This window comes from Dromiciops gliroides, chromosome 4 (genome assembly GCF_019393635.1).
Source record: "Dromiciops gliroides isolate mDroGli1 chromosome 4, mDroGli1.pri, whole genome shotgun sequence".
NCBI lineage: Eukaryota > Metazoa > Chordata > Mammalia > Microbiotheria > Microbiotheriidae > Dromiciops > Dromiciops gliroides.
Window position 1 is genome coordinate 252,537,352 of NC_057864.1, and position 17,145 is coordinate 252,554,496.

A 17,145-nucleotide genomic window follows, 5' to 3' on the forward strand; every position below is an offset into this window, starting at 1 on the left:
TGTAACGATAGTTTTCAACATTCATTTTTGTAAGATTTTGATTTACAAATTTTTCTCCCATCCTCCCTTCCTTTTCCTCTCTTGAAACCAGCAAGCAATCTGATATAGGTTACACATTACAATCATATGAAACATATTTCCAAATTAGTCATGTTGTAAGAGAAGAATCAGAACAAAAAGAAAAAATATACAAGAAGAAAAAAACACAACAAAACAATAGCAAGAAAAGTGAAAATAGAATGCTTCAAACTGCATTCAAACTTCATAGTTCTTTTTCTGGATATGGAGAGTATTTTCCATCAAGAGTCTTCTGGCATTGTCTTGGATCACTGTATTACCAAGTCTATCACAGTTAATTATCACCGAATGTGGTTGATACTGTGTACAATGCTCTCTTGGTTTTGCTCCTTTAACTCAACATTAATTCATGTAAGTCTTTCTAGGTTTTTCAAGTTTCTTTCTAGGTATTTCTTACAGCACAACAGTATTCCATTACATACATAGACTACAACTTGTTTAGCCATTTCCCAGTTGATTTGCATCTCCTCAATTTCCAAGTTTTGCCACCACAAAAAGAGCAGCTTTGTCTTTTTTATGATGTCTTTTAGATATAGACCTAGTAGTAATATTGCAGGGTCAAAGGGCATGCCCAGTTTTATAGCCGTTTGGGAATGATTCCAAATTGCTCTCCAGAATTATTGGATCAGTTCACAACTCTACCAGCATTAGTGTTCCAATTTTCCCACATCTTCTCCAACATTTATCATCCTCCCCACTTGCCATACTAGCCAAATGGACCGGTGTGAGGTATCCCTCAGTGTAGTTCAAATTTGCATTTCTCTAATCAGCAGTGACTCTCAGTTCTGTGTGCCCTCTTCTTTCAGCAGTGATAGTGCTGAAATGGTAAGAAAAAAGCACTAAGAATCATAATGGTTTCAAATAATCTACAAATGATCATTTAAATATTGTCATGACAAATGTGAAATCATTGCCCAATGACGAATTAATATCTCATTTTTGAATGATAGTGAGGGTACAGTGGAAAGTATTCTTATTCTGGAGTCAGAAGACCTGAGTTTAAACCCTGCCCCTGTCCTTTACTAATTATATTACTTTGAGCAAATAACTTTTTGAGGCCCTGGTTTCTTCAAAAATGAGGAAGTTAGACTAGGTTCCCTTCCAAGTTCCCTTCTGATTCAATGACTGTAAATTACTTGAGGACAGAAATTATTCTATTTTTCTCTTTGTGTCCTGAAGACTTAGAACCACGTTCTCTATATATCATACTCATTGAGTTGAGCCAATATAATTATGGTAGGAATCAACTCAGATCCAAATTGATATTCTCTCTATAAATGAAAGGATGGCTTAAACGTTTTTCTTGCACTATCAAATAATGGATTTGGTGGAGATGGTTTCATTGTTTACCCAATAACAAAAAAACATTATTTCATGGGTCAACTTGTCATTTTGCTTTGCCGTGCTCCTAATTAGTAGTAAAAGACAACCCTCAAGATAAGTGCAAGTTATTGCCAATATCTGCTGGAAAGATAAAGTGCAGTATTCGAAGAACGTGACAATACACCTGCATGTATATGGGCAATTGGGTGGTACACTGGATAGAGTGCGGGACCTGGAGTTAGTAAGATTCATCTTCCTCAGACACTGATTAGCTGTGTGATCCTGGACAAGTCACTCAACCCTATTTGCTTCAGTTTCCTCATCTATAAATTGAGCTAGAGAAGGAAATGGCAAACCACTCCAGTATCTTTGCCAAGAAAACCCCAAATGGGGTCATAAAGATCAGGACACTACTGAAATGACAGAACAACAAATGTGTGTATGCATGTGTGTGTATACACACATACACAAATACACACACACACACACACACACATATATATATATATACCCCTTGATATTTGTGTACATATCTTCATTTCCTTCCTGTCTTCCTTGGGGCTTTCGGTGTGAAGGTGAGTACAGGTTGGAAAAATATATAGGACTAAGGCAAAAACAAAAAAAGCAAAAATTTTATATTACACAGAAGCCTCACATACATATATGCAAAATATGAACACATAAATATATGTACATATACATATACATTAAAATTAGGCAGAAGGAGCTGGACATGCTGAATATCCAACATTATACAAATGAAATAGATTTTATGTTTTGGCTTTTTTTTTGGCCTGGATCTGTAATTTCATTCAATTCTCTTCCCATTCCCTCTCAAATCCAATCTGTTCCTGCTGATTCTACCTTTGTAACATTTCTCAAATACACTTACTTCTTTCCTTTGACACTACAACCACCTAGGCACAGGAACTCATCGGTCTGCACTTGGACTATTGAAATAGCCTTCTGGTTTTTCTCCCCACTCCAGTCCATCCTGCACTCAACCATCACAATGATCTTCTTAAAGTTCAAATCTAGCCGTATCACTGTCATATCCCACTCAATAATCTAAAGTGGTTACCCTATTACCTTCAGGATCAAATATAATATCCTCTTTGGGACTGTTAAAGCCCTCTAGAACCTAACTATTCCTACCTTTACAATAATTTTACTCTCCTATGCATATTCTATGATCCAGCAACATTAGCCTCCTTGCTGTTTCTTGAACAAAGCACTCTACCTCCTGACTGAGAATTTCACTGGCTGTTCCTTATTCCTGGAATGCTTTTCATCCTACTTCTGGATCCAGGATTCTCTGGCTCCTTTCAAATCTCAGCTAATGTTGTACTTTCTGCAAGGAGTGTTAAATCATCCTTAATTCTACTCCTTTCCTTGAAGATCACCTCCAATTGGCCCTGCATATATCTTGTTTATATATAGTTGTTTCATGTTCTCTCCACATACTTCCCTCCTCACATTAGATTGTGAACTCCTTGAAGATGGGAACCATTTGTTTGTTTTGTCTTGACTTGTTTTGTTTTGTTTTGTTTTTATTTTTGGATCCCAAGTATTTTGCACCATGGCTGACACATGGTTGGCATTTAAATGCTTGCTGACTGATTGATGTAGGGAAAACTTGGTGAAGAATCTTTTTCTACCAATGCACACTGGTGATGGTTCTATAATTCATAGTCTTATAGGGTTTCCTAGGTACATAGAGATTAAGTGACTTATTTAGAACTCAGCCAGTATGTGTTAAGAGATAGAACTTGAACCCAGGTCTTTATTCTTCCTCTTTAAGGAAGAAAGAGTCATTCTTTTCAGGTTCCTCTCATGACTTTCTCAGCAGTTTTCTTACTTTGTTTTTGTTAAAATGTAAATAGTATTTTATATTTTCCAATTAAATGTAAAGACATTTTTCTTTTTTTCAAATAAACATTTTTATTTAATGTTTTGAGTTCTAAATTTTACCCCTCCTTCCCTCCCCCTCCCTGAGGTTGTAAGCAATCAGATTCAAAATATACATGTACAATTATGTAAAACATTATCATATTAGTCATTTTGTAAAAGAAAACTCAAAAGGAAAAAATGAAAGAAAGTGAAAAATAGCATGTTTCAGTCTGTGTTCAATCAGTATCAGTTCTTTCTTTGGAGGTGGATAATATGCTTCATCATTAGTCCTTTGGGATTGTCTTGAATCACTGTATTGCTGAGAATAGTTAAGTCATTCACAATTCTTCATCAAACAATATTGCTGTCACTGTGTACAACATTCTCCTGGTTCTGCTCACTTCACTATATATCAGTTTATGTAAGTCTTTCCAGGTTTTTCTGAAATCTGCTTACTCATCATTTCTTATAGCACAACAGTATTCCATTACATTCATATACCACAACTTCTTCAGCCATCCACCAATTGATGTGCATCCCCTCAATTTCTAACTTCTTGCCACCATAGGAAAAAAAACTGCTATAAATATTTCTGCACATATAGGTCCTTTACCCTTTTTTATGATCTCTTTGGGGGACCTCGTGGTGGTATTACTGAATCAAAGGATATGAACAGTTTGATTGCCTTGGACATATTTCCAAATTGTTCTCTGGAATGGCTGGATCAGTTCACAACTCCATCAATAATACATTAATGTGGGGGCAGCTGGGTGGCACAGTGGATAAAGCACTGGCCCTGGATTTAGGAGTACCTGAGTTCAAATCCGGCCTCAGACATTTGACACTTACTAACTGTGTGACTCTGGGCAAGTCACTTAACCCTCAATGCCCCGAAAAAAAATAATACATTACTATTCTAATTTTCCCACATTTCCTCCAATATTTATCATTTTCCTTTTCTGTCATATTAGCCAATCTGATAGGTGTGAAGTTTCTCTACTCTTGAAGTTGACTCCACCCTGGCTTTCTCACCCTGGAAGCACAATTTACCCCTGTAGCCTCTTCCTTTGATTATATGTTTCCTCTCAGAATTTCCAATTAAAAGAAAGAGTCCAAGGTGGCCATGTCTTCTTTATCCTGTCTGGCATCTTTCTTTGACTCTCTTGACTTTTTCAATCATGAGCCCTCATGTATTCCTCCAACCTTACCTCCCCCTTCTTTTCAGCTCCCTTTTTATATGTTGTCTATCCTACATTAAAGTATAAGCTCCTTGAGGGCAAGGACTGTCTTTTTTCTTATATTTGCATTTCCAGCAATGTATGAAACAAAGCAAGTACTTAATAAATGCTTGCCAAATTCCTTATTCAGTAAGCCAGCTCTTTATCCATTACCCCATGCTGCCTCTCAGCATAGAAAGAACTGGTTACCAATATGGTTGTGGGAATCAAAGCAGAATCTGCTACCTTTGGGGAAACATATCATTAACTCGTTGGAGCAAGGATGAATATCAAAGCCACATTGAGAAAAAGGACAAATATAGGCATTGCACGTAATAGCAATGACTCTAACCTTACCTGTTTAAACAAATGGTTCATTAGGAAAAGAAGGAAGGGGAGAAAGGGTCAAGGTAAAGCCATTAATTCTAACACCAATCCTTTTTTTTTTTCAAGAACTGATTGAAAAAGTCACAGAATGCAGAGACCAAAAGAGCCCTGTAACTGCCTCAGCTGGTAAACAACCAATTTCCTTGCCAGAGAAACACTTCTTCTAAAGCCGATGGTTTAGAACACAAAGGCATTTGTAAAACATGGTGAAGAAGGAGGACAGACTAAGAACAGTATTTCCTCATAAAACAGACAAAAGCAGCAAGGTTGGGGGTGGCGGGGAGGGAAAGCTTTCACATCATCACAAGAATATTGATAAATGAAAATTTTCAGCCTTTCTGTAATGATTGATACTCCCCATCAAGGACGTTACCACCACTACATTAGACTCTAGCACGTTAGCGACCAACCAACATGCTATATGAGGAAGTGGGAATAGCATATAAGAAAATAGTTTGGAAGATTTAGGTTTGATTGAAAACCTATCTTGTGTTCACCCCCTTCTCTCCTCTAATACTACCAGTAGCCCTGAGTAGGCCCTTCGCCACCTTATGCCTGGACCCAGCAATACCCAGCTGATTGGATTCCTTACCTCAAGTGTATCCTCAATCTAGTCCATCTTCTAATCATTTGTCAAAATGATCTTTCTAAAGCAAATCTGATGGTGTCAAAACTCACCCCCAATTCAACAAACTCCAGTGCCTCTTTATCATTTCCAGAATAAAATTCACAGTTGTTGGTTGGTTTGGTATTCAAAACCCTTCCCAGCCTGGCTCCTTCCTACCTTTCCAGCCTTCTTTTCTTATTCCTCCTCATATAACTCTGTGATCCAGTGACCTTGACCTCCTTGCCATTCCCTCTCCTGACTCTGGGCATTTTCTTTGCTTTTCCCTGTGCTTGGAATTCCCTCCCTCCTCATTTCTACCTTCTAGGTTCCCTGGTTTCCAGGTCTCAATTAAAATCCATCTTCTTCCACAGTCATGTGAAATGGGCAGCCAGTGGACCACATGCAGGACATAATACTCCCAAATGCAGTCTGAACCATATTCAAATGTAATTGGGCAATATTTAACAAAATAAATAAAAATACAATACAACATAGAGAATATTAATATCTGGTTTTCTAAGTCAATATGCAGGCCACAGGGATCCTTATTATGGTTTAGTGAATTTAGTCTTATTTGAGTTTGACATTGTTGCTCTACAGGAAACCTTTCTTGATTCATCTTCAGGCTCATATCTCCATTCTATTGATTATTTCCAATTTATCCTTTATAAAGCTTGTTTGTACATAGCTGTTTGCATGTTTTTTCCTCCATTAGACTCTGAGCTCCTTAAGAACAAAGTCTGTCTTTTGCCTCTTTTTGTATCCCCAGTGCTTAGTGCAGTGTCTAGTAGATACTAGGTACTTAATAAAAGATGATTCATTGGCTAAAATACAGTAGAATGGGAGGAAATACAGGAGGATAGAAGATAACTTTATTTGTTTTTGTTTTTTGCTGGGCAATGAAGGTTAAGTGACTTGCCCAGGGTCACACAGCTAGTAAGTGTAAAGTGTCTGAGGCTGGATTTGAACTCAGGTGGAAGATAACTTTAAAGTTTCTTATGAATCAATCTTCATGTTATCTTAGAGAATCTAATGGAACAAAATAAAAAATGTATTAAAGCAATTCCTATTTAGGCTCCATGTTCATGGCTCCTCCAAGACCTAGGTATGATTGTTGGAGTGATCTCAAACCCGCCCCCCAAAAAAAAATTTTGGAATTTACAGATATAGTACAGGTAATTAGATTCAGACACTCCCATGGGGATCAAGAAAATGTCCCCAGAATCGGTGTTAGCAAAAGTACCCATTTCAGTTCGCAATGTAGAAATGAACAAAAAAATCCCTCCAGCCATTTTCCTCCTCTGGGCTTCCTGCATGGTCAGGATCTAGTCAAACTGGAAGAACTTGGGAATTGGGCTTCATCTGCTGCTCCTGCTGCATTTCCATTCACAGCTACTGACACCCTTTTCTGTTCTCACCATTTGGTAGCTTCTTCATCCATCCACCCATCATTCTGAAGATGAGTAGTATCTTTACCAATTTCATATTCAGTGTCTTACACAAAGACCAAATGAAAAAACTTCCCCAAGAATAGCGATATTCTTTAAATGTTCTTATTTATGGATGACATATTGAATGCACTGAGGCATGGAAAACTATAGGGCTTTTTCAGCAAGATCAAAGGTGACTTAAAAGAGGCAATTAAGTGGCACAGTGGATAGTGCATGAGTGGGACTTGGATTCAGGAGGACTGAGTTTGAATCTTGCCTCACTTTTAGCTGTATGACTTTGGGTAAGTCACTGTGAACCTTCCAAAAAAGGAAAGAGCTAAGGGAAGAGGTAACCAGCTTTCTGAGAGTGTATGAGAGAGTCCTATCTGTGATGTTGGCTGGTACACATGAGTAGGGATGAGTGGTTGTTTCTAACTACCAAATAAGACCAAACACAATGCCATAGAACTACTACACAAAATACTATGGTACAAATTAGAAATTAAATGCTTTGACCATTGTCAAAGTGAGTGACCTAGAAATTTGAAGTAGGAAGGTTCTCTTACATTTGTGGGGAAGAGGGTTAGGAAAGAAATGGAAGAAGGAAGGTATCAATGGCCAAGATATAGAGGCTGGAAAGCCAGGGAACTCTGTCCCAGTTGTAGGGAGTTGAATGTTTAAATGTGGAGAAGGGGAAGAAGAAGATCTGAGAACAGGATATAATCCAGAGTTTAAACAACACCGAGAGAAGTTCTGTAAAATAAGGCAGTAAAGGGGCACTAGGTGATGCAGTGGATAATACAACGGCCCTGGATTCAGGAGGACCTGACTTCAAATCTGGCCTCAAACACTTGACACTAGCTATTTGACCCTGAGCAAGTCACTTAACTCTTATTGCCTGCACCAAAAAATAAAATAAAAATAAAAATAAAAATAAGGCAGTAAAAGTAGGTTAGAGACAGACTATAGTGTACTTTTAAAATGCCAAGCTAAAACCTTTTCTGTTTTATCCTAGTATCAATAGGGAACCACAGAAACTCTCTGGGCAAGAGGATGATATGTATATAAGAAAAGTACTTTGGCAGCTATATGAAATGGCAAAAATAGCAACATCAATTTGGAAGCTATTAAAATGGTCTGAGTGAGTAGTAATAAGGGCATAGTTGTGAGACAGATTTTCTTTTCCTTTTCTTTTCTTTTTTTTTTTTTTGAAGGGGGATGCATGCCTGGGATTGCATCAGCATGGAGAACTTTTGGTGTAAAGCTGTCTTTCTCTGATGCAGATCAGCAATTATTTTATTTTATTTTATTTTTTGTGGGGCAATGAGGGTTAAGTGACTTGCCCAGAGTCACACAGCTAGTAAGTGTCAAGTGTCTGAGGCCAGATTTGAACTCAGGTCCTCCTGAATCCAGGGCCAGTCCTTTATCCACTGTTAAGGGCTAAAATGCTAGCTAAACTGTCTAAAATATCTAGTGAGTGGTCGCCAATAAATTATAAGCTTTAGCAAGAGTTAGACTTTTAAGCATCTATTAAAGAGAATAAGAATTTGATAAAGAGAGAAGAAAGGCCTAGATTCCTATCTATTAAAGGGAGAGCACATTTCTAGCTCCGCTCTCCACCAGAGTCCAAAGGCAAGAGAGCGAGACTGAGCGCCAGTCTCTTCCTTCCTCCTCCCACTCGCCCGCGTCACTTCCTCACGCCAAAGAAAAGACTCCTGGTCTTGCCCTCAAAGACCTTCACTTCATGGGCGGAACTCTTCTACAGTAAGCCTCCAGCAGGTGGCGTTATTCCAATCGTTACGCCACTGTACCACCTAACTACCCTCAGATCAGCAATTATTATTATTTCTTTTTACTTATAGTCTTAGTCGCCTGGGGTTCTGAGAGTTTGTGACTTGGCCAGAGACATACAACTTGTATGTATAAGAGGTAGGACTTTGACCAAGGTCTTCCTGACTGCAAGGCCAGCCTTCTATTATATCATGCTCCCTCTCTCATGAAAGATATTCTGAAAGTAAAATCCATAAGATTCAACAACTGATGGTGGAGAGAGAAAGGTAAGACTCAAAGATGTCTCTCAATTTTCACGACTAATAGTGATACTATGATGAGAAATAAGAATGTTGGATGACACCGAAGGTTTTGTGTAGAAAATGATAAATTCAGTTTTTGTATTTAGTGAATTTGAGGCATCAGTGGGATACTTCAGGTGGAGATGTCTAGCAAAGGATATGTGTATATATGATTCCATATACCAGCACTGTTCTACGTGTTGGGGGCAGACATATAAAAAATGAGACAATCCCTCCCTTTAAGGAGTTTATATTGTATCAGAGGGGACAATGTATACACATAAGAAAATATAAAATACATGGAAAATAAATACAAAGTAATTTTGGGAGGAAGGCACTTTCAGGGATCAGAAAAGTACTTATAGAGAATAAGGTGCTAGATCTAGCTCAGCTTGAAAGGAAGCTAAGAGATGGAGGTGAGGAGGGAGAGCTTTCTGGACACAAGGGACAGCCAGTGAAAGGCATGGAGATAAGAGATGGAGTCCTGTGTGTTAGAAATAAGAATAATGGGGCAGCTAGGTGGTGCAGTGGATAAAGCACTGGCCTTGGATTCAGGAGGACCTGAGTTCAAATCCGATCTCAGACACTTGAGAATTACTAGCTATGTGACCCTGGGTAAGTCACTTAACCCTCATTGCCCTGCAGCAAAAAAGAAAGAAAGGAAGAAAGGAAGGAAGGAAGGAAGGAAGGAAGGAAGGAAGGAAGGAAGGAAGGAAGGAAGGAAGGAAGGAAGGAAGGAAGGAAGGAAGGAAGAGAGGAAGAGAGAAGAATATATAGAAGAGGAAAATATATAGTAAAGTTGAAGAGGAGGAGAAGGAAATAAACCAAATTCTCTTCATGTGAGCAGACCAGCATGTGACTAACAGAGCCTGGATTTAGCCCAGAATGCAGAATTACCCTGAGTCCCTGTTCAGGTGCCATGTGCAGTGATAAATATGCTTATCATTGCCTGCTTGGAAAGTATGTCACTGGGCTATTTGTTGGTTAAGAATCAGAAAATGCCAATAGAACTTGGAGAAAAGTCAATAGACATATGTAAAAAGAAATCGTTATGTTTAAAATGATTTCCCCCTGGGGCCTCAGGAAACTGTCGCTATCGGGGAAAGAAAGAGAGATATGAGCCTATTTGCAAAGCATGAACTGGTGGACATGTATTTATGTGTATGCATACAAACACACATACACACATGCTCCTTGAAAACTATGGGACTATAATCTAGAGCAACAATAGTGAAAAGCATATGTTGTTGTGATATTTACTAAACGTTTAATATGGATTGTCTCCTTTTGCTCTTTGGATAGAGCTGGGCCTGGAGTTAGGAAAACCTGAGTTTAAATTTGTACTCAGATATTTCCTAGTTGTGTGACCCTGAGAAAGTTATTTAAAACTCATTAGCCTCAGTTTCCTCATCTGTAAAATGAGCTGGAAAAAGAAATGACTAACCACTCCAATATCTTTGCCAAGAAGATCCCAAATGGGATCATGAAGAGTCAAACATAACAACATTTTGGTCTTTATGAAAACCCTTCAAGGTAGCCATTTTACAGTTGGGGAAATTGAAGCTCAAAGAGGTTATATGATTTACCCAGTCAGATAAAATGCGAATGTTTCTCAGATAGGATTTGAACCCTAATTTTCCTGACTCCAGATTCAGCGCTCTCTCCACTGTCTCCACTGTCACTCAGCCTATCTTCTTTCCCGTCCACAAACACTTGTTTGTTAGGAGTTTGTGGTCTAAGGGGAATTAGCAGATAAACCACGAACCAGCTACCCATGATGTAAGATAGAATGTGTCATCTTTCTTCTCACCTCTGTCTCTTGGATTCCCAGAATTCCTTCAAGATTCATCTCAGATTTTATCTTCTGCAAGCCTCTTTTCCCAGTTTCCTCAGTTGCTAGTATCTTTCTCTCTGAGATACCTCCCATTTACACCATATCTATTTTGTATGTACCTAGTTGTCATTCATCCTTTGTTTTTTGTTTGTTTGTTTGTTTGGGTTTTTTTTGTGATGCATTGGAGTTAAGTGACTTGCCCAGGGTCACACAGCCAGTAAGTGTTAAGTGCCTGAGGTCAGATTTGAACTCAGGTCCTCCTGACTCCAGGGCCAGTGCACTGTGCCACCTAGCTGCCCCTCATCCTTTGTTTTTAAAGAGGAACAATAACATCATCGGTGATGTCTTGACTCATGCTGGAATTTGATTTAAGTGAAGACAAAAGCTACATAAAGTCATCAGCCTTACTCTTTCTTCCAGAATCATTAGAGTCCACTGGCAAGACAAAAGTCAGGATGACTGGCTTTGGCCTGAGATGCAGTAGATGATCTTTGTGTTTTTGATGTCTGACCACAGTGCCCGATTCAGCCACCTTCATGACTATTATAACAAATTGTTTTCATCTGCCCATTCCTCTGGGAAAAGTCTTGACATTGTCTAACTCAAGCATATCTTTCTCCTAACTTGCTGGTGGTATTGAGGTCTGCTGGTTACACTTAACCTGGTTTAGCCTGTCTGCTGAGGGGATTTTACTAGGGTGTAGCCACTGCCCATGCCAAAGCTTCTTTTTTGTGTGTTTGTTTGTTTCTGTTTCTGTTTCTTTGGTGGGGTAATGAGGGTTAAGTGACTTTCCCAGGGTCACACAGCTAGTGTCAAGTGTCTGAGGCCAGATTTGAACTCAGGTCCTCCTGAATCCAGGGCCGGTGCTTTATCCACTGTGCCACCCAGCTGCTCCCCGTGCCAACGCTTCTTGAAGCCACAAGTGAGAGTTGGATGACTGGTAAACACTAAAGGTGGATGAGCAGCCTTGAAAAGGGCTCAACAAGTCCTCCCACCAGAGGTGCTATTCCTCTCTGAAGTTCCCCCTTACACTCCATGGATCTAGTTACTTACATGTTGTCTGCCTCATTAGAATATGAGCTCCCAGGGGCAGCTAGATGGCGCAGTGGTTAAAGCACCGGCCCTGGATTCAGGAGTACCTGAGTTCAAATCCGGCCTCAGACACTTAACACTTACTAGCTGTGTGACCCTGGGCAAGTCACTTAACCCCAATTGCCCCGCAAAAAAAAAAAAAAAAAAAAAAAAAAGAATATGAGCTCCCAGAGGGCAAGGCTTGTGTTTTGGTTTTTCTTTGAATTCCCAACATTTAACAGGGATCAAATGCTCATTGCCTGACTTACTGATAAGTGTTATATAGGCACATGAATAAAATGCTATAAAGATTCAGAGGAGAGGGAGAAAGGGCATTCTTTCTAGCCAGGATTACCGGGCAGGCTTCATGGAAGAGGTGGCATGGGAGCTGGGTCTCTAAGGAGTTAGCACATTTATCACAACTACAAAAGGTTTGCAAAGCGTTTTAGACGTTATCTCATTTGGTCTTCACAATAATCCTGCAGGGTAGGAGGAGTTCAGAGAAATCTGGAAGGACTTGCATGAACTGATGATGAGTGAGATGAGCAGAACCAGAACATTTTACACATTATCATCAACATTGTGTGTTGATCTACTCTGATGGACTAGGTTCTTCTCACCAGTGCAGTTGTACAGGAGAGTTCCAGGGGATTCATGATGGAAAGGGATCTCCAAATCCAGAAAAAAAAAAGAACTGTGGAATATAGATACTTATTGAAGCATACTATTTCTTTTGTTTTGGGTGCTATTGTTTTTCTATTTTGAGGTTTTTCCTCATTGCTCTGATTCTTCTCTTATAACATGACTAATGCAGAAATAAGTTTAATGTTTTATATATATATATAACCTTTATCAGATTACCTGCTGTCTAGGGGAGGTGGGAGGGAGAAAAATCTAAGATTGGAAAGCTTTTATAAACAAATTTTGAGAACTATCTTTACATGTAACTAGAAAGAAATAAAATACTTTTATCAGAAAAAACAACAACAACAAAAAACCATAGTAGAAACTTAATAAATGCTTATGGTTTGAAAAAAAAGTAATCCTGCAGGGTAGGTGCTGTTATTGAATTTTAAGGAGAAAGTCACGGCTCATACAGAGTAAGTGACTCACCCAGGCTCACACAGCTACAAAATTTCTGAAAGACTTTATCTTCCTGACCCCAAGTCCAGTGTTCTGTCCATTAGACTATGCCACCTTAGCTCACATTGCTCAGGGTCACCTAGACATTTTCTCAAGTGCCTTTCTATGCATCTTTCTGTCCATTTTTGATGCATAACCCTTCTCTGGTGCAATGGCTCTTAACACATGATTGTTGATTGATTAATTTGCCCATTATCCTTCTTCTGCTTTGCCAGAATAATCATTCCAAGACTGACCCATTTGATGTCTCTATTGGAGGCTCTATCTTCTTTAACCTATGGGTTGCATGTTACAGTGAGGAAAAGGAATACATTTCTGGGATGGGGAGAGATGAGGGTGGAGAGTGTGGAGAGGGTGAGGGTGAGGGTGAGGGTGAGGGTGAGGGTGATTCCAAAGCGGGATAATTCATACCTGGAAGGGACCTCAGTGGTCAACTTGCCTAACTCCCTTATTTTATAGATGGGGAAACTGATACCTCATAGAGGTCACACAAGTAGTTAGTGGCAGAATTAGGATTTGAACTCATATCCCCTGACTCCAAATCCAGTATTCTTTCCAGAATGCTATAACACATTTCCAGGGGAAGAAAGTTAGGATGACACCTTAGAAAGTCTCCAAAAGCCGACGGTCAGTTTTGGAAAGGACAACAATGGAAAGGAAAGGAGAGAGTTGATAATGGGGCAGGGAAGGAAGTGTTCTTCAGCAAATGTCACGATAGAATATTCACTGTGTCTAGTATTGTATAATGATATTCTTCTCCAATCTTCTGCCTGTAAAGGAGAGCAGAAGAAAAGACCTGTCCCTATTGGCCAAGTTTTTCTTACTATGAAGGGAATTCATTCCCCACCATGGGAGGCTGGAAGGACAACAGGTAGCAAATGTTCTGACTTTCCCAAAAGGCTGTGGAAAAAACTAGTGGCTCAATAAGTGATGGTCATTTGTCTATGCCTTCAATCAGCTCGTCTAAAAACCAGATTAGTGTCATAAGCCACCTTTGGTGGGCATGGAAACTTCAACATGGGAATATTGAGGAGTGGTTTTAAGCGCTGTTATGAAAAACAAATATATGATAGGTGGACAGGTGTGTACAACTGAACAAACAGATAGGGAAAACATTTCCTTTACACAACCAAGATCCTTTGGGTGCTTTCTATCCCAAGAGGTATACAAAGTATACAGTGGTTCAGAGTCCTTAATCTGCTATACTGAGTATTCTTTGACTTGCTCTAGAGATAAAGCATTTGGATAAATACCTGCTAGACTGATATTCAAAGCCCTTTGCAATTGATTTCCAATCTACCTTGACAGGAGACATCATGTGATGATGCAGCATGGTTTATTGGAAAGGGTGCTTGGGTTTGAACCCTGCCCTTGCCACTTACTGGTTGTAGGACCCTGGAAAAATCTCTCAGTCTCCTTTGGCTTTAGTTTCTTCATCTGTAAAATGGGGTTAATACTTCATAGAATTAATTCTGAGGATCAAGCGAAATAATACTTATAAAGCACTTTGCTATGTAAATGTCATGTCATTATCAGTTATTATTATAGAACTTTTGCCAATGTCAGTTATTAAGATAGCACTTATAATGTCATTATTATAGCACTTATTTCAGTTATTATTATAACACTTTGCTACACTGAAAATGCTATGGAAATGTCAGGTATGATTATGTCATTTATTATTAAACCACTTATAATGTCAGTTATTATAGCACTTTGCTGTAGAAATGCTACATACATGCGAGTTATTATTTTGTCAGTTATTATTATTATAGCACTTTGCCATATAAATGTCAGTTTTTATTATTATTTTCCACTGTCTCCTTTCAGGGTAATAAAAGGCACTGTGATAATTTTTATGTTCCTTTGAGATCCATAAGACATATAGATGTGATAGATATGTAGCCTTTGTTCTAAACAGCTCCCTCTTCTGGTTCTGCTTCTTTTCAGGAATATCTATATCTTGAATTTTCCATGTTGGAAAATTTTGAACTAATGCCATACTGGAGAGTGGGAGAGATAGAAAGGGAGCTTGGAAAAGGCCTTTCTCCCCATCATATCCCCATCCTGATTGTGACATTAGAGATGAGTAACCAACCAAATTTGTCTAGGCACAAACCCATCCCTCTCTATAAAAACAATGCCACTCACCTATTTTCCTTAACTGCTCTGCTTGTGTCAAGTGATACCAGATCAGGGCATTCCACTCATAGTTCAAGGAGCTCTTAGAGCTTGGTATTCCTTGAGTCTTTCAAGTCTGGAAAGTAGCCTCTTCCAGGACTTCCAACAACCCTCTGCTGTAATCTAAGGATCACAGTGGCCTATACATTTTAGATATTTGACTGATTAGTGATGTTTCATTCTCAAATTTTATTATGTAATCGACTGCTTCCTTTTTTTATCCTAATTGCCTTGTCTCAAAAACCTTTAAATTCCATATAATCAAAATAATCTATTTTATTTTTTATGATCATTTCTGTCCCTCATTTAGTTAAGAATTTCTCCTGTAGCCATAGCTATAAAAGATGATTTGGTTCAATCTATGTGACTTTTAATGTTTTGTTTGAATATCCATTTTGACTTAGCATATGGTATAAGATGTTGGTCAAAAACTAATTACTGCCAGACTGATTTCTAGTTTTCCCAAAAGTTCTTATCTAATAAAGACTCCTTCCCAAGTAATATACAGTCACAGGTTATCAAACTTTGAGTTGTTGAGTTCAGTTGAGTTTCATCAAATCTCCTTCATTGCTCTAGTTTGTTTATTTTAAAAAACAGTATCAAAAAAGTTTCATAATTTCTGCTTCATGATTTAATATGAGATTTGGAAATGGCATTTATAAATACCTTTTCTATGTTATTTTGCTTTTATTACTCTAAAGAATTTTATTATTTTATTTAGCTCTATAAAATATCTTCTTCTTGGGTTGATAAGGTTTTTTTTTTAATTTGTTAGTTTTAATGATAAAAGAGACCTAATAGAAGATAAAGAGTAGAGGTAACAGAGAGGGAAATACTGAAGGCAAAAATGGAAGAGAAAGAGAGAAAGGAAACATACTAGAAGGCAGGAGAGAGGAGATTGGATGCAAATAACAACATAAGCAGAGGACATAGCCTTAGAAAAAAAGAAAGACACCCTATGCCCTGAAATTGGAAGGAAACAGAAATGGGTGGAAGCATAGAGAAGCTTTGAAGAGGGGGGTAGATGAGAAATAAAGTAACTTGTCAAATGACCTTAATCTTTTTCAGAATAAAAGATGAGGAACTGTGGGTTGTGAAAATATCTTCTGGGGAGTGGGAGAATTCCTGGAGTTGGGGGCCGGAGGACTGAACAATGTTTTGAAAACGTTGATGTGGAGAATATTGCTGTCAACCACAGGTGTATAGAAGGGTGACTGAGAAGCAATTAGGACTCATTTAAAATGAGATAGTATAGGGGCAGCTAGGTGGCACAGTGGATAAAGTACCAGCCCTGAATTCAGGAGGACCCGAGTTCAAATGTGACCTCAGATACTTGACACTTACTATCTGTGTGACCCTGGGCAAGTCACTTACCCCTCATTGCCCCGCAAAAAAAAAAAAATAGTATAAATTTGTACTGTGTCTAACCAATGAGGCTTTATTACTTTCTCCAGTGCCATGCAAAGGAGAAAAGTAAGGGAAATTACCCAGTAATAGGTATTAGCCTAGGTCTTCATGAAACACAAATCTGACTATATCACACCTCTGTTCATAAAGCTTTAGTGGCTCCCTATTGCCTCCTGGATAAAATGCAAACTCCTCAATTTAGGATTTAAATCCCTTCACACTGGTCCCAATCTGCATTCCCAAACTCATTTCACATTACTCACTTACATGCATGCTACATTTCAGCCAAGTGGGCCTCCATGATATTCTTTTTTTTTTTTGTGGGGCAATGGGGGTTAAGTGACTTGCCCAGGGTCACACAGCTAGTAAGTGTCAAGCGTCTGAGGCCGAATTTGAACTCATGTACTCCTGAATCCAGGGCCAGTGCTTTATCCACTGTGCCACCTAGCTGCCCCCTCATGATATTCTTTTAAAAATTTTAATTAATTAATTATTTTGCTGGGGA

General features: G+C 38.7%; 1 protein-coding gene across 3 annotated transcripts in view; it reads right to left on the bottom strand.

Annotated features, from left to right (window-relative positions):
• Positions 1-531: 531 nt before the first annotated feature.
• LRFN2 (leucine rich repeat and fibronectin type III domain containing 2) overlaps positions 532-17,145 on the bottom strand; it is a 543,138-nt gene continuing 526,524 nt past the window's right edge. For 2 of the 3 annotated variants that reach the window (XM_043964830.1, XM_043964828.1), the window contains one exon: positions 532-895. In XM_043964830.1, coding sequence (XP_043820765.1) covers positions 841-895 — 55 coding nt within the window. In that variant the 3' untranslated portion in view covers positions 532-840. Of the gene's footprint in view, positions 896-1,989; positions 2,006-17,145 lie in introns of those variants that run through there. The other variant, XM_043964829.1, reaches the window with a different exon arrangement.